The sequence below is a fragment of the Perissodus microlepis genome, chromosome 16 (genome assembly GCF_051167445.1).
Source record: "Perissodus microlepis isolate ML-2025 ecotype Zambia chromosome 16, ASM5116744v1, whole genome shotgun sequence".
NCBI classification, from domain to species: Eukaryota; Metazoa; Chordata; class Actinopteri; order Cichliformes; family Cichlidae; genus Perissodus; species Perissodus microlepis.
Window position 1 is genome coordinate 21,288,496 of NC_140476.1, and position 17,702 is coordinate 21,306,197.

Genomic DNA, 17,702 nt, shown 5'->3' on the forward strand with positions numbered 1-17,702 from the left:
TCTTATGACAGTATTCATCAGGCTGGCCTCAAACACTGGCCTCTTTGTTTCATTATTTCAGGTAAACTCACAGAATGAGGCACTTTTACACGTTTACATTTGCCTGAAATCTGGACGATCATCAGCATTTTCAGCGCTCGGCTCAGAGCGGAGCAGAATCAATCTTCAGAGACACGAGTCTCATAATGAGTTTGGGAAAAATGAGAGGGCACATAGCAGAGAGACATAGGAAAAAAAAGGAGATAATGAGAAACTGGGTTCATTTCTTTGGAGCAGTGCAGCGATGACACAGCTTTGCACTTTGGCTGTCATCCATAGCGGGACTGGGACAATTCTGGACATGGATGGAGGCTTTTTCAAAACAAGAGGCTTTAGTTTACTCATCACGCTGTCACTCACCTCGCCATCATAACCCACTCTCTTCAGAGTTCTCTTACTTCTCCTTGCCCACTTTTCTTGCTGTCTCTCCATTCATTTCTCCTCTCCATTATCTCCTTCTCATCTCCCCAGAGACCTAGCTTGGGGAAGGATGAATTATGGTGTGTATTAAAGCTGCATTTACCTGGTAGGCTCAGCTAGAGCAGGTTCACTTTATTTCTCTGTCACACTATGGGCTGTAATGCTGCACAGTGGCCCTACGTTCTCTAGGCTGCATGCCAATTTACTCTCTATATAACCCCAGACACAGCAAAGGTACATATTAAAGTCATAACAGAAATACTGTGAATTTGTAAAATCTTATTTTTATTAAAAGTCACTTAACTTTAGCTACACTTTCTGGATCTAATGATTATTATTCTAAAATAGGTTTAACCAAAGACATAGTAGGTTATGAGAAATTACAAAATGATATCTAATTAAATCTGTGTTGGTGAGAGTAAAAGAAAAAGACCAACACTCATGATCAGCAGCCAGTTAGCTTAGCTTAGCCAAACAGCTAAAAACAGGAAAATCTGCTTTCTGAGAGTAACAAAATCTGCCCTCAAGCACATCTAAACATTCATTTACCAGTCATGTCTTGTTTTCTAATAAATACAAGAAACAAAATGTAAGAGTTATAAAAGAAGCTATGTGGGTGGATATGATTTGGCTAATTTTCAACAATTTTCAACTCACTGTTTCCAGTCTTTGTGCTAAGCTTTGTATTTACCTTAGAGGCATGGGAATTAAGTGTATATGGCAAATCTCAAAACAGCTCTTTAACTTGTAAAGACAGATCTTTGATGTTGGCTTGTGCATTATATTTGATGCTTTTTTCATTTCAGCAGCAGTCGACAGTGTGTTGCAGGAAAACAGCTATGTTTTCTCGGGCTTCTAATTGGCTATTTACTGGGCTTTTCCAACTGTAACCAAATGTAATGCTTTTAACTCATTATCAGCAATAATCTTCACTCTTGAAGTTGTTTATGTTTCACTGACCCCCACTTCCTTTCTGCCTTCTCTGTTTTCATGTCTCTCTTTCTTTCGAGATGGAAGGAAAGGGAGCCTGCAGAGATATTAGACCTGCTGCAGGGCTTGTGAGTGATGCATTATTGGAGCAGAGAACATGAAATAAACATCAGATGTGGATGAGAAGCAAGAGAGAGAGAGAGAGAGAGAGAGAGAGAAGGAGGGGGGTGTTGCCTTGAAGTCTTTTTGTGGCATCCTTTTTTTTTTGCAACTGCTTTTACAAAGAGAGCTAAATGAAGTTGTCTGCAGTCTGTGAAAACTGCTAAAATGGCTGTCTACAAAAGATGATTGCAGAGACAGAGATTAAAGTGGGGAAACAGACATATAACGGCATAAAATGTAATTGTATGCTGGACTTATTGGCCTGTTGGGAGAAGCTGAAGACCAATTTGCTGTTTAAACAACCATCAAATTACCTCTCTTTTAGGATGACAACCAGTGCGTGAAAAGAGCTTCTGACAAGTCATACTAGAGCACCAAAATAGCTACACAGCCGATGGGAAACATGAAAAAAAAAAACCCAAACATACAAATCAATTAGAATATTTCTGTTTGATGAAATGATGTAGCCAGGCTTCGATTATTTCATATGTCACGAGGCTTTACTGTCAGGCAAACAGAAAAAACAATAATGTAAAGCAACTAAATATGAAGAAAAAAGAAAAAGGATGATTTCCCCCCAAATCTAACATACATTTTCCTTCAGCCTACAGGGATTTTAATCAATCGAGATTATTTTAATATCCAGTTTTGGGTTAAGTGTAGAAATATCTGCATATTCTTGACTATAATAAAACTACAAGGCACTGATCTAATGCTCAAACGGATATAAACAATGAGAAACCTAAAAGAGGCATAAAGGTGCATCACGTTCAGCTGTAACGTTGGGAAAGTAAATTAAAAAAAGTAAGAAATAAACCCATCTAACAGGCCAGCATGCCACCATATGCCTTTTACTGTCCTCCCAACTCCCTACCATACAAATGACAAACTGGACAAACACAGGTTAAGAACTTTGGGACAATGTTTGACACAAATTTGAAATTTGACAGACAAATAAATGCAGTGGTCAAGAGCAGTTTCTTCCAGCTCAGAACAATCTCCAGACTAAAAACATAACAAAACCCCCAAACAAGATCCAGAAAGGGCTTTGTTATGTCTAAAGTAGACTACTGGAATGCATAGTGGAGTTACTCATCTCTTGCCCACTTACAATTAGTCCAGTGTTAGCAGTCTTGCACTAAGCTCCCTGTGCATTGCATAATCTAGTACAAAGCTGCACTGTTCGTGTTTGAAGCTTTAAATGGTCTTGCACCTGCATATGTGGTAGATATAGTACGTCCATATACTCAAGATCATAATGGCCTGATTCTCACTCCCGATTATCCCACAGTTGAACCTTAGTTCCAAAGTGACCCTCGACAAGCATCAACTGTAACTGTTTTTCAATCTAAACTTGAAAACTGCTAATTTCTAGAACTTTGTTGGATTGGTTGCCGATAGGAACCTGTTTCTATTCTATTTTATTTTCATGTAAAGCACTTTAGTTTTAAATGTGCTATAGAAATAAAATGCACTTATTTCTCTCCCATCACACAGCTATTTAACCTACAAATTGAATTTCAATCTGTTAGTTAAATGGCTGGTATGTTAGTATTTGCGTAATGTTAGAGAAGACTGTGCAAACACCCCAGCTCAGCAAGAGGAAACATTTCTATAACTGCAAGATCTGAAAAGAATTAATAAAACTTCTACAGGACTCATCGTTTTAAGTAGGAAGAGACAGCGAATACCAATATCTTAATATTCTGTTGCTGGACCTCATTTCTTTCTCTCTTAAAAGCACACACACACACACACACACACACACACACACACACACACACACACACACACACACACACACACACACAGGAGATATCACTCATGTTTCAATCACAAATATGAGTGCACACCTGGAGTAGACAACTTTTCAAATGAAGTGTTAATAGACTTATTCACTGAATGTGATTACTTGTTCATTGTGAAACTTGTTAGACGTTAACATTATATAATCCATTCAGGCTTGTTAAACTTTAATTATCACAATGCCTGAAACTCCTGACTTAAAATTGAGTTAATTGAGGAATATGAAATTTAATAATTAAACCAGTATTTCACTTCTTGTTGTAAATGTTGGAAGTGATGTTATGACGATTAGTCATCCATATAATACACTCTGGTGATGCTGTCTATAAACCTTCGAAATACACTTCCTGTTTTAATCCCATTTTCTCTTCATATACATCTGAACACGTCCATATTTCTGAACAAACTCTATTGCCTTTATTTATGTGGTTGGAAGGAAGATTGTTCTTCGTGGTTGGATCTGTCCAAATAAAAGTTGAACAAAATTCATTATTTAAATAACAATTGTGGCCCCAGAACTCATAGTGGCGCAAATAATCTTGGCCACACCTTAGAGGACATCCCAATGAGACCAGCATGATAAAAAGACTGACTCACACCATATTCAACTCTGTTTACATCTTTTATAATATTCGGTTTCATTTAGCTCACCAAGTAGTTTTTTTGCAGTCAGGTGTAATTTTTATTTTGCTACTTGCATATGGAAAGCCATTCCTTATTCTAAAATGAATGTTAAAGCCATAAAACTTACTATTTCAGAATCCAGTTGACATCAGCTCTAAAAGACTGAGGGCCAACATCAGCTGCTGAGGTCTGTTTGCATCACATGCTCAAGATTTCACGGCTGCACCCTTCTGAATCTACTCCATCATTAGGCTGTTGGATGACCTGAAAAGTCCCGCTTGTGAACTGAACGAACCCAGCCTATAACTACAATCAATAGGAAATCAAGCCTAAGTTCAACTGCCTCTGAGTTAATATTGCTGGTAGTCTCAATTAATCTGAATTAGTGTGAATTAAAATTAGTGTAATCATTCAGATATTCTATTAACTTTCATCTGGTTCATCATTTTCCAAGAGCTGGAGAATTGAATCCACATGCTCCCATTCATCATTACCCATTTGTTCATCAATTCTGATTCTGGTATTATCTTTATTTAATCTATTCTTGCTCCTGCTGTCTGCTTGTAGCTATAGCTGTTCATAAAGGATTTGAAGTGTGTTCCTTTCCTTGCAGCAACCCCCTAAATTAGCAAAGAACCCTGTCCGGAGACATAAAAGCAGATACTTTGAGCTACACATGCTTCTTTTCATTCTGAAGTAAATAAAAACATAGTTTAACAATAACCTGATCATAGCAACATTTGTAGTCATCATTTTTGAAAAGCTATATTGCTTTGAAATGTGTTCTTTCTTTGGACCACAAGGCGAGTCCTATTTACTTCAATTACACTAAAGAGAAGGCAGACATCTTTACAGCCAATATGTGGAAAATTAGGAAACTCATACCATAATGATGTACATGGATGAACAACACTACATGCCAGAGGAAAAATCAGCATTTTTATTTTTTTATTATGGGGGGTGGGGTTGAACTGTCCCTTTAAGTTTGGAGTAGGAAATGTAAAAATGCACTTACCCCGCCTGAAAAGCTGGATGGTAGCTTGGCGACGGCCGTTGCCATTTTCCACGTAACAGGAATAATTTCCCAGGTCTTCCTCCTCTAAAGAGTCAATAGTTAGTGAAATGGCCACTTCCTGTTCTCCAAGATGCTCCTTGATGACCCTGCAAGACAAACAATTTAAACGGTATTGAACAATTCTTCTCAGCATCAAACACAATAGGTGGATGGGGAGTAACTTGGAGTTGATGGAATTAAAAAAAGATCAAAAACTCTCATGTTCAGCATGTGATGAGTCTTCAGGAGTCATGACCCGAAGCACATCAGTCAGCGCTGTTAACCAGATACGGTGTTATTGCAAATCCCAAGGGTTAAGCTATACAAAATAGTTTTCCTGTGGTACAAATGTATCTTGATCGAGGCCCTTTTGCGTTACATTAAGTACTTCATGGTATGTTAATTTCTTTCTTTGCACTCAAACATATGAGAAATGAAAATCAATAAGGGATCTTCCTCAGCTTGTGCGGGAGGAAATCAAATAATAGCGATGAGGAGAAAATCTTTTTATAGCAGCTGCCATGGTAACGGCGAGAAGGAGAGAAAGTAATATTCCATAAAGTAAATGAGTGTCCCCCGCTGGGCTGGTTGAGCCTGATGGAGGAGAGAATAGGGAGATAATGCTCCCTCATACCTTGGACACACTACTTAGCCTACTTTTACAGCACCCTCAGCACAAATGACTCTTTGGAGGAAACAAAGTGCAAATGAGAAAAAGATCCCTTCTGTTTGTATGTGAGTGTGTTTATCATTACTGTGCTGAGAAGGAGTGGGACGAGGACAAAGGAGAGAAAGTGTTTGCATGTGTGAGTTTGTGTTTACATGTGTAGGGGGGGAGGGGGATAATGACTTTCAAGCATCTCACTTCTCCCTCACCTTCAAACTGATAAACTGCACATAGGAAAGCTTGTTGGGAGAATTGGCATCTGTAATTGAAAGTGCATCATGGGCCGTGTGTGAAGAGGCGGCGGCAGCACTGATGATTCAGAGTTTGTTTTGTTGTAGGATAGGCGCAGTGAGAAGGAGGCATGAGAATAAATCAGGTCTATCCAGAAAGCAGTGGTGACCCTAACCATAACTGTGTATTGCTTACTCAAGCAGTGTACTATGGGACTGTGGCTCAACACTTAAGGTGGATCATCCACTTTGCATGCCAAACCATCCTTGGTTAAGATGCTGAAGTCCCAAAATCATGTTTCCTGAATGCATTTTACTATTTACTTTGCAAGTCAAAACTTTTGCATAAAAAATCTAAGAAAAACATTGGTAACTACTTTGATAATTGTTCAGAGAACTTGTGGAAACATTACTCACTATTCTAAAAAATATTTATTAACCAGTCAACTAATGGAAAAAATAATCTGATCAGTTCAGTAGGAAATTCATAATTGTGAAGAAAAGTGACTCTGAATCTGGCGTGGTTGGTGTACTAGGATTTTACCACACAATCATGGTTTACAAAGACTGGTCTGAAAAAGAGAAAATATCCATTAGGGGGCAGTTCTCTGGGCAAAAACATATTTTTCATGCCAGATGTCAGATAAAATCACCAGTGTTGCGTTCCAGCTGATAGGAAGGCAACAGTAACTCAAATAACGACTCATTACAACCAAAGAAGAGCATCTCTGAATATACAACATGCCCAACCTTGATGCAGATGGGCTACAACAGGAGAAGAGAACACCTGATTCCACTCTTGTTAGCTAAGAAAAGGAAATTGAGGCTATATTTTACATGGGATCACCAAAATTGGACAATAGTCTTGATTTCTGCTGTGACATTTAGACGTTAGGGTCAGAATTTGGTGTAAACAACATAAAAGCATAGCTCCATCCTGTTATGTTCATATTTTCTTGCACACTTAAGGCCACTTAATACCAGCTGAGCATTGCTTAAACATCACAGCCTACCTGAGTATTTTTACTGGCCATGTCCATTCCTCTATAACTAAAGTCACTGCCAGGGGTGCATGTGAAGGATTGGACATTAAATGTTCCTTAACACGCCAACTCCCTGGTCAAAGTCTTAATGTTTGGTAGCATGTGCATGAGAATGGCTCAGATAATAGTCAGGTGAATTCACAGCAAGCCTGTCTCCTGCATGCTCCGTCTGGGCAGCACCAATATTTCCTGAAGTGAGAATGTGACTGAAGTCGACCGTCTCCTGCTGCGTGCCCCTTGTGGGAAAGTGCAAACTCAGACTCCAGACAGCATCTCAACCCAGCTTACCCCCAACACTGTCTGGAGTTCATGTGAAAACAGTAATTGTGGGTATATTTCTCCAATCAGTACTTCTAGCTTTAACTCTTGCACTACAGTTTTACAGAGCAGTTTCACAGCGTAGTATTATTCATTTTTAAGTGTAGCGTGTGAGTGGTGTCTTCTGTTTCACATTTTACACCATGTGACACAACACAGCCATTGAGCCTGATGAATAATGACTATGTGAACCTTGAATGGAGTTCACACTTGGTTTTAAAATGTGGACAATGATAAATAAACAACATCGTGAAAGCTGCTGCTTTGATCCGGTCATTCAGGCCACTTTGCTGAGGTGATTTTAAATGCACTTGGCCTCATATCACTGTACTGTAAATGCTAATTGTCCTAACATGAGCAACGTATCAGGATGTAGTAGTAAATATGCCAACACGGAAGGACAAACATTTTGTTCTCTTTGCTAGCTCTTGCTGATCTTACGCTTGAATGGCAACAGAGAGACAAAATAATGCTGTCCTTTCACCTTCTAGTGGAATTTGCACAGTAACAAAGGCTGAACTTGTGGTTAGCTGGAAACCTTAGAGGCTAATGAAATGATGGCACATCTTGGCTCTCTACTTGTGACCCAGTCACCCAGCATACATTTTAAAACCAAGTGTAAACAGGGTCATAGTCACAAATGTGAGCTGAAGGACACATAACGACTGGGATACAGATACACAGGAAGTTATTCCTACTTTGGTACATCAGGGTCGGATTTGCAGGATGCCCTCTGCTTTTTCACGAGTGATCGAGTTTATTGATATAGCCTCAGCAGAAGGAGTAAACTGCAAACTTCTTCTCGAGCTATGGCTTCTTCTTTATCCCTTGTACATCCACTCCCCTCCTCATTGATAAAACCTCTGTGTTTGCTCATTTAGTGATCAATTTCCAGCGTATTCATTTCTTTCATATATTCAAGTGCACGTACACCTGCAAAACATCAACTGAAGCCACTCGATAATGTATTGATCACCTATTTTTTTTTATGCTGAGATGCATTTGTTTTGTTAATTTATTAATCTCTGCATACAATGCTGATATCTAGTCATCCATGCCATAACAGCAACAGCCCAGTCCCAATGGCGCAAATGAGAATTTATGGGCTCGGGTTGCCACAGAAATGAACTCCACCAAATCAATAGGCTGAGAGTTGGGTAAATAAAAGCCTGCAGTAAGTCTGTTCTCAAGGTATGAGTGCTCTTCTCTAAACTTAAGTTTGGCTGCTGATGCATTAGTAATAAAAGTATGTGGGTGGCAGGCTGACAAAGTGAGGTAACCCTGAGAAAACATGCCCAGCGTATCATTTAAAGGGGAGCAAGAGCTTGACTGCAGGGGAAGGACTGATTAGTTTGTGTTTAGCTTCTTGTATACTTGTTTTTTTTTTTTTAATTTCCTGTCATTTTTTGACCCTCATACATGTCTGGCTGTGTGCGTTTAAGTAAAATCAAGTCGTTTGCTGAATCCTTCAAGAGCAGCATCAGTAGGAGAAAGTGGATAATCGGATATATTATTGATCTCCTGCATGAAATATGATTTAAATTATTAAAATGATCACCCCTCAGCCAGCAAGTGGAGGAATCCTGGTGACAAAGGCAGGGGCAGAGAGGGGTTGGTTAAACAGCAATCTGTTTGACAAAGGCAGGGGCAGAGAGGGGTTGGTTAAACAGCAATCTGTTTCTTCTGCATGCTCATACCAGTGTGCGAAACAACTCATGATAACATCCCTCTTCACTTTACTCTTCATTGATTTGTGAATATTTCTCAACTCGTTTCACTCGTCTTTCCTGTTTTCTTCCTCCCTATTTTCTCCCGCTCTTTCTCTCTTTCCCTTCTAGCCCTTCTCCTCAGCTCCCCGTGGCCCATCTGCATGCTGCTCTAGGTGGGTGCAGCGGGGGAGATAGCATAGTGCTGGCGGTGTGAAAAATGGCAGTTGTTAACCATCTGACAGGGCTGTCTCCCAGGAGCTGCAGCCTCTCCAAACAGCTCTAATGGGAAACATGCACATGGACCAGAGAATGGACTTGTTTAAATGTGCTACACCACTAGGAGGGGAGCGACACGAAGATGGGCTTGTTTTAAATGTCTCAAAGCCTCCGGAGCGAGGCTTGTCAGTGGAGTCTTTGCAATGTTGCACAAAGACCTTAAGCGAGGTGAAGTTATATAAACTGCTTTTTACAAATGTGTTCAGCGTCATCTAAATCTATTCTCAGGGCTTGTGCTGCATCCTGCTCTGTCAGAGATAAGGAGAGGGAAAAGCGCTGGTCATGGAGAGACAGCAGCTCCCAGTAAGACACAGGCAACCATTTTAATACTTCACGATTTCTTTCCAGATTTCAAATCAAAACCTTTTTCTTCTAATTCTTTTTCGTTCTTTTTTTTCTAAATTAACAAAAAGAGTTCATGAGTGCACATTTCTATTATGAGGAACGCTTAAATGTTGAATGTTTCAGTCATACATTTTTATTAGTTTTCATAATGATCATAAATAACAGCCTAATTACAATAAGAGAGATGAAGATGACGCTGCATCCAGGCATGAGAAGCATGAGATACCAAATATCGATTAGATCAGGGTTGCTTTTTTCTTTTTGTAGCACTTTGACTGAAATTACTTGATTCATTTTGAAGGTGTCCTCACATTGGTTTTTTACATTCATCTACATTTTTTTGTACAGCAGTGTTTGTGTCCACAGGACAATAATGTATTTTAACTAACAAAAAATATATCAGAGGTAATAAAACAAATAAATTACAGCTTATAACAAATTTCAAGCCTCTGCATCGTGTTCATGCTGTAGTGTAATTAATTGAAAAGAGCAGTTGCTTAGAAGGCAGGGAATACATCTCTGGAAAATGGTTGGTTTAGTGTATGCAATTTGGAGTTAATGGGCTAAGAGATGCGAAACCATTTGCATCGTCCTTTAATATTATGGGGTAAATTTATCTACATCTGCTATTAATTCCTCATTACTGCCAAGTCCAGGGAGGTGATTTGTAGCCCTGTGTTCCTTACTTGATGTCGCTCTCCTGGACTCTCTCTTCATCCAGGTCCTCTATGAACTTCTCCCCCTTCATCCAGTAGATGAGGGGGCTGACATCGCCGCTGTAGCCAAAAAATGCCCGGCAGGTAAGGTTCAGGGCGCTTCCTGCAAAAAAACACAAAACAAAACAGGAGATGACATGCTGTCATGCTCGATGGTCTTGCTGTTGTGTTAAAGGCATACAGCTCACATGCACAACCTGAAAAAATATTGTGTCAAATCCTTTGCAGGGCTTTAAAGTCAGTGATACTCCAATTCTACCAATTCTTTTTATTTTATGCGTCATACACACATAGGGTGTGACACACACTTCACACATTCATAGACTCACAAATACACACTTTGCAAATCTGCACACAAATGCCATCTGATGAGAGAAAGTGAAAATATGCCCATCCTCAACTAGTTTGGGGGATGTGCGTCTGCTATTTAAGGAGACAGGCTTTCCTTTCAACGTCAGCTTTAAATGCTCATTTGGCCACACAGAAAGCACACTGATCATAAAGCAAGTAATGAACACATGAGGGCACTCAAGAGCTTTCCAGAATCCCCCTGGAGACAGTGCATTGGAAAAAATAAGGCAAAAGGAAGTGAGCGGAGACAGACACATCATTTTATTTAGAGCTGCTGCTGGGTATGAAGGGAGGTCAGGAGTCAACAACTACAGTTTGCTGCGAGTTGATATGTGGGGGGAAGAAGTAATTGTCACTGGGGAGCCAATGGATTCTTGGTTCTGTGAATGAAAGGATTATCTGTGTGGTTCAACACAGAGGGCAAGTATTTGCATGGAAGAAAAGGTGATACTTCACTACCAATTAAAAAAGTTTCAGTTGAAATCTACCGCACTAATGCTGCTGGCAGCGTTTTTATAATTTGAGAAAGCCTAGAGATAAATCATAAATGAATCAGAGATAAAAAGCAATAAATAAATAAATTAAAAAAAAATATATACATATATACATAATGAATCAAATATTACAAGCAGCACAACTGTGAGCTGATTAAAGCTGGCAACATGTCATCACCCATGCAAGAACTTCAGTGTCCGTGAACTTTGCATGTATTAAACTAAAGCTAAAGCGTGGCTGGCATACACTGTGAATGCATTTATTTTTCGTTCCAGCGAGGTGGCATTCACTAAACGCTTAGAGTGCAGTAATCTCGGCAAACCACAAGTGACGTGTAAACAATATACATATGATTTGATCCCGTAGCACATACTGTAAAGTGGGTGGAGACTCCTCTCGGGAGAGTCGGATCTGTGATTTGGGAAGCGCCGGGAGAAAGACGTGAAGAGGCTGGGGGGATGACACAGATGCTTTTTGCCTGTTTCGCAGCAGGATTTACAAGCCGCAGTGCAAGGTTTGCATTTGTTAATCCCGATTAGTATGTTACAGCACTTGTGTTGGGAATCCAAGGGAAACTCTGCTACTTAACACCAACTTCAAAAGCAACTACGTCTAAGTCAGATCTTTTTTGTAAGAGTCAAAACTAAATATTTAAGGATTTACTGCAAGACTCTTCTCTTGCATTACACATTATACAAGGATTTTTTCTTTGTTCCCTTACTGTGATCTTTGAACTCACTGCACACCACAGCCCAGCACCTTTTTCTGGGATGCCCCGGCTGTGCCACCGGTCACACATCCTCAGAGCTGTGCCGACAAGGGTTATTCTTTAGAAGATTGTTTGTGTTTGAACTAAGAGCTCGTTTTCTCTGTGCTCCTCCTGTCAACAACCGAGACACAGCTACAAAGGATTTCAGCGGGTCTCTCTCTCTCAGCATAAGGAAAGTTTTGTGGCGTGCAGGGAAGGAGGATGGGAGGACACCCAGGAATGAACTGATAGCGCTGTCTGTGAGGAGCCGTGTCTGACATTTCCAAAGTTCAACAGCCTCTCTCAGCTTGGTATTTGTGCACAGCCGGGCTCTACAAAGGCTACACGCTCTACCTATAAAATAGGAACCTCCTGCGTGCAACACGCACACATACAAACACAACCACTCACATGCACATGTACAGAGAACTTGGTACAAAAATACTTTACTATATAATCAGATCCAATTTTTTAACATGCACATACGGCACAAAATTACACATTACAGGGAACTCCGTGTCTCTGTGTGTGACCAAGATGCAGTATCTACCTTTTCCTCTGTTTATAAATCTGCCCCCTGCTGTTCGTATATCCCTCAGATCAATTGTAAACTAGGAATGTCAAGCTGCCAGCAGCCGCTGCCTGGAGAGGAAGTCTCCACTGAGCTGCCTGGGAATCACAGGAAACACTTGAAGGCCTCCTGCTGTCTTATTCTAATCCAAATGCAGCACTCCCTGAAACGCTCTCACAGCCACCTTTGTTACTTCCAGAATGCCGGTGGGTGGTGTTGCACCTGCAACATCATCGTCACAGTCGATACAGTGTAAAGCTGGACATTTTGTTACAGGATGGTGGCCAATTAGTCTGATAAAGTGCTCATAGGGCACATGTGTGCTCTCTTGCATTATCAGCTCATCCTGTACATTCAAGTAATACATAAAAAAAATTGCTTTTCTGAGGCTCTGACTGAACAAATAATACCAGCGGTGCACTACACAGCTTTTTGGAGCTTTTGATGATATATGATTTTTTTTTAGCTGATTCAGTTCTTCTGGTTTATTTTGGCTTAAAAGTCAAGACTGAAAGTTTATCCTTTAATATGAATAAAGATTTGTAAATCTTTATTCATATTATTATTAAAAATAAAGAAGATTGGTTAATAAATCATAAACTAAAGATCGTCTGCCCCATTTAAAACATCTGATTTGTACGTGTGTTTGAAGTTGGATATTTGAATGTAATTTCATCCCGACTGATTATTACACGGCGTTCAGTACTGTCTGCAGGGTCACATGCACCACGTTCTCTGCCTGCATTGAACACTGAACAGCTTTTTTTTATACCTTTAGAGGCTTATTTTCTTTCCACAGCACTTCAGTGTGCAGCTGAAATAACACCCAAGTTATTTGAAATGACACTTGCGCTCCCCTGGTGCTACATGTGCAATGCATACCTCCAGCTGCGCTTTAATTGGCAAGGTGAAGAGAAAGGTGGACGACTCTTTGCAAGGCAGCAGAGAAATGCATATAAGTATTACCCAGGCATATATATATATGGAGAGAGAGAGTCCTGTTTAAGCTAGGCAAGATTGCCATAACTATTATGATGCTAAGCCAGCCAGACTTGGAGCAGATGGTAGAAGTACTATTAACCAGAACTGGAACAATGAGGTTGATCATTTGTACTAGCTGCAAAGGAGGAACAGCTTTTTAAAATCTCTCCCATGCTGTCAAACCCAATAGCAGTATCATTATTATTATAATCTGTTATTAGTCTCAGAGAGGTTTGTAACATTTGGAAACTTCCATTAATGATCTCTGTGTTGACTTTGACTCTGAGAGTGAATTTTTACTGAATTTTTAGGCAAAAGATAAGTTCAGGAAAACCCTCCAAAGTTAAATTTGGCTTCAGAAAAGCTTTCAAGGGAACAGGTCGGGCATCAGAATTGTTTGGTCTAAAAATGTTCAAATAACAAAAGTGCTGATTATAAAAAAAGCATCACTTTCTTAATATGAGAAAAAAGTGAATACTTAACTGAACAATTAGATAAAATATGTAACAGCATCACTGGTTTAATACCTGTCACCAACCACCGCCATCCATGTCTCCTGAATAATAAGCATTCTAGCTTTTGGTGAAAACTCAAAATTTCAAATCTCTTTTTAATTTATTGAAGTTCACAAATAAGTGTGCCATTACAAGACTTGGCAAGATTAGGCGTGAAAAATATCCCCCGCTGAGTGGATGCGCGTCTTGTACAGCACAAGAGCGTGATTAAGTGTTTGCCTGAGTGTGCGTTTCTATGTGCATGTCTTTGTGTGTTGTTACTGCCTTCACACATACGTGGGTGTGGAACAAATCCATGTAATCTGAGTGATTGACATCCTCCCCTCGGCTGAGAGTTGGTCACGGCGCTTGATGGAAATTAGACTTAAGAACCACCCCTTTTTTTTCACTTCTGCCCAATGTCTCTAAGAGTCTTCCACACAGACTACATCTTTGGTCCTCCTATAGCAACAAATAAATATTTGGTGGGGAACAGTATAATATAAAAATACATTTTGACCCTATTATTACTATAGCTGGGTATATACATGAGGCGATGGGATGTAGTTATACAAAGTGGACCCAGTGCCTTTATTAATCTAGCTTTCAGAACATGCCTTTCTCAAAGATGGCTTCTTTTATTTGTCTGTCTGAAAAACTTAAAATATGATGTTTTAAGAGGTTCTAGAATGTAGCCACACCAGCAAACGGCTTAAATAGAGAAACAGTTGTACAAAACCTTTTAAGTTTGCATACACAATGTCTACTTTTCATTACTTTGGGTGTTGGTAATTCTTGTAGTCATGTCATCAGTAAAATTGGTACTGGTAAGAAGTTACCACTAAAATAACAAACCAGTTTCTTTTAACTTTGGGTTTCATTCAAATATTTTATCAAGCCAATGGCTGCATTTATCAAACAGAGTCAATACAGGAAGTTACAAACTCATACTGATATATCGACTCATATTTTTTTCTTTCAAATGGTCTGTTTAGGTGGTTGTTGTATTTGTTGTGTTTCAAACATGTGTTGCAGACAGGGAAATTGCAGAGCGCTCTCTGGTGGCTGAAGAGTGTTTCTACCAACTGATCTTTACTTTATAAATGTTGATTTATTGGGTGTTGTCAATGCTGATACTGATATATTGGCAAATAGCTAATAATGGCCAGTATGCTATACATATATACTGCAATTAAACAGTTTGGGTTCAGATTACAAACTATTCTTCTGGAGAAATTAAATCAATTTTCAATTTATTTCAATGTTTAATTTCATATGGTAGCTGGCATAGGCTCCAGTTCCTCTGTGACCCTGAACTGTATAAGCGAAAGTGGATGGATGGATGCATAGTGCCAATTTATGACAACATCAGTGCTTTATATCACAAGGTAAAGACCCTACAATATCAAAACCCCAACAATCACGTGACCCCCTACAAGCAAGCACTTGGCAACAGGGAGAAAGAAAAACTCCCATTTAACAGGAAGAAAACTTCGGGGTCATTGAGGGGCCGCCATCTGCCGTGACTGGTTCGGTGAGGGGAGGGGGAATTAATAGCAGCTTTAATTTTTCGTTTTCTGTCTTCTGTGGATTAAATATCTACTTTATCGGCACATTGTGACAAAACCTCTGTAAAGTAACAAGCTGTTCAGTTTTTACCAGCCACTAGAATTTATAATGCCCATTATACTACATTACATTTATTTGGGAAACACTTATGTCTACAGCAACTTGAATGAATGAGCTTTTTGAACGCTTTTAGAGCACACTAAATATATTCACGCCAAATAAGGATAGGTACACATTTTACTTTTCAAAGGGATTACAAAAGAAGTTCTTTATTAGACAATATAGTGGAATGAAACCTAGCAGCCAAAAAACAAGCCAACCCTCATGCTGGGCAGGCCTTTACTGTGAAATGCAGTAAATGATTGAGTGAAACCAGAAATGGTAATCAAATTTTTAAAGACTATAAAATAATGTGTGCTGCACAGGGTCATAAATTTGATTTGCATCAACTCTTGGTGCATGTTTAGCTGATTTCACAGTATTTGGGATAATTAGGCCTCACAGAGCTGGCACTCAGATTCACACAGAGGAATACTTTCCAAGCCAGAGGAGAGGAAAACAAACCTTGCACAGAAAACACTCTGCAGATGCTGTCCAAACTCAGCACAGATGCACAGAGCACACAGCAAGATTGACAGATACGCCGACAGAGGGGCAGATGAATGAACAGACAGACAGACAGAACCCCCCCCCCCAACAATAACACTATGCATATATGAACATGATTAGAAACTAACAGACACACACATACACATCGTGTCAGTTCTTTCTTTTCCGTCTCAACTCATTCTCCTTGAATACACTTGTCGTTCTCGTGCCACTGCTTAGAGCGGAGTTGTGTGCTGTTACTGCGTGTGACAGCCACCATCATGTTTTATTTGTAGGATAAGAAACAATCCGGAGAGCCTTTTGAAAAAGTCATATTCAGAATGGGTTTGATGTTTCATAACACACTCTAGTCCTCAGCACAATTGTTCTCTCGGTACTTCGTTTTCAAGGTAAGGCACAGTCTTGCACATCACATGTGAGTGTTTTTTCTCACCCTGAAGATGCACTTTGCCCATTTTTTGGAAGGGGTGGCCCTAAAATAATAAATAGACTATTTGAAGTGTAGAGAAAACACGGAATTGACAATGAAAAATTCGTGTTACTGTGATAAAATCATACACATCAAACAAAAACAGCAGAATAAAAATGTATTAATCTGACAGTCAGTCTTCTTGTTTCCGGCCATCTTAGCATCCTCATTCAGAAAAGGGAATCAGCTACATGTATAATTTTCTTTCATACATCTTGTTCACTGGAAGGAGGACTTTTAATTACAATGTTATACAAGAACTGCTATAAAGCTCAGCTGCTCCGTTATTCACAAGGGGTCCACAGCGGGTAGCTCCACATATTTGATTTGGCAGCTTTTTACACCAGATGCCCTTCCTGACGCAACCCCAAAGGGGCACGCTGTCCATAACAGGTTCCCAACAAATATTATTCACTTAAAAACAGAAGAGCACTCTCAAACACACCTGCTTATTCTCTCACATAAAAAAATAAAGGGCCCTACGCATAGTATTGTGCACTAAAGATTTCAATTTTACACTTGTGCTTGTGTAATTTGTTTTTTTGGGTAGCCATCACTGGCTTTCACGTCGGTTGTGATGTCACAAGCACTGGCCCATATGTGCATGTGGAGCAGATGAACGTGAAAACAGCTTTCTACAAACTCAACATGTCGATCAATCTGTACAGTGAAAGTCAAGGATCCAAAAGAAGAAGCCGCATCAACACTTTGGCAATATTTGCTGCAATATTCAAACCCACCCGACCTAAACACAGCCTTAATAAGCTGTGCACCTTCCAGGGGTTACATATCATAGCACACGTGTTGGTTGATTGCCACCATAGGCTGATATTTAATTCTTGTCAGACCCCCAATGAAGACTTAGAGCGCATACACACTAGTCTGTTTTCCCTCAAAGAATAAACTTGAACTATATCATTTTACCTGAAATAAGAGGGCCTCTACAACCCGTTTTTTTTTTAAAGATTTCACCTGCTGCACTGAAAAGCACCTTTCAGATAAGCCCTCTGAGCCATGCAGTGTTTCCCTTCTTTTCTTTTTGCTGTACAATATCATTGTTGCAATATATTTTTCTC

General features: G+C 39.6%; 1 protein-coding gene across 7 annotated transcripts in view; it reads right to left on the reverse strand.

The window, feature by feature from the left end:
* Window positions 1-17,702, reverse strand: part of il1rapl1a (interleukin 1 receptor accessory protein-like 1a) — a 184,522-nt gene that overhangs the window by 15,882 nt on the left and 150,938 nt on the right. For all 7 annotated transcript variants that reach the window (XM_084954857.1, XM_084954856.1, XM_084954855.1 and 4 more), the window contains 2 exons: window positions 10,310-10,442; window positions 4,997-5,142 (listed from right to left, as the gene is read on the reverse strand). In XM_084954857.1, the coding sequence (XP_084810983.1) occupies window positions 4,997-5,142; window positions 10,310-10,442 (279 nt within the window). The remainder of the gene's footprint in view (window positions 1-4,996; window positions 5,143-10,309; window positions 10,443-17,702) is intronic.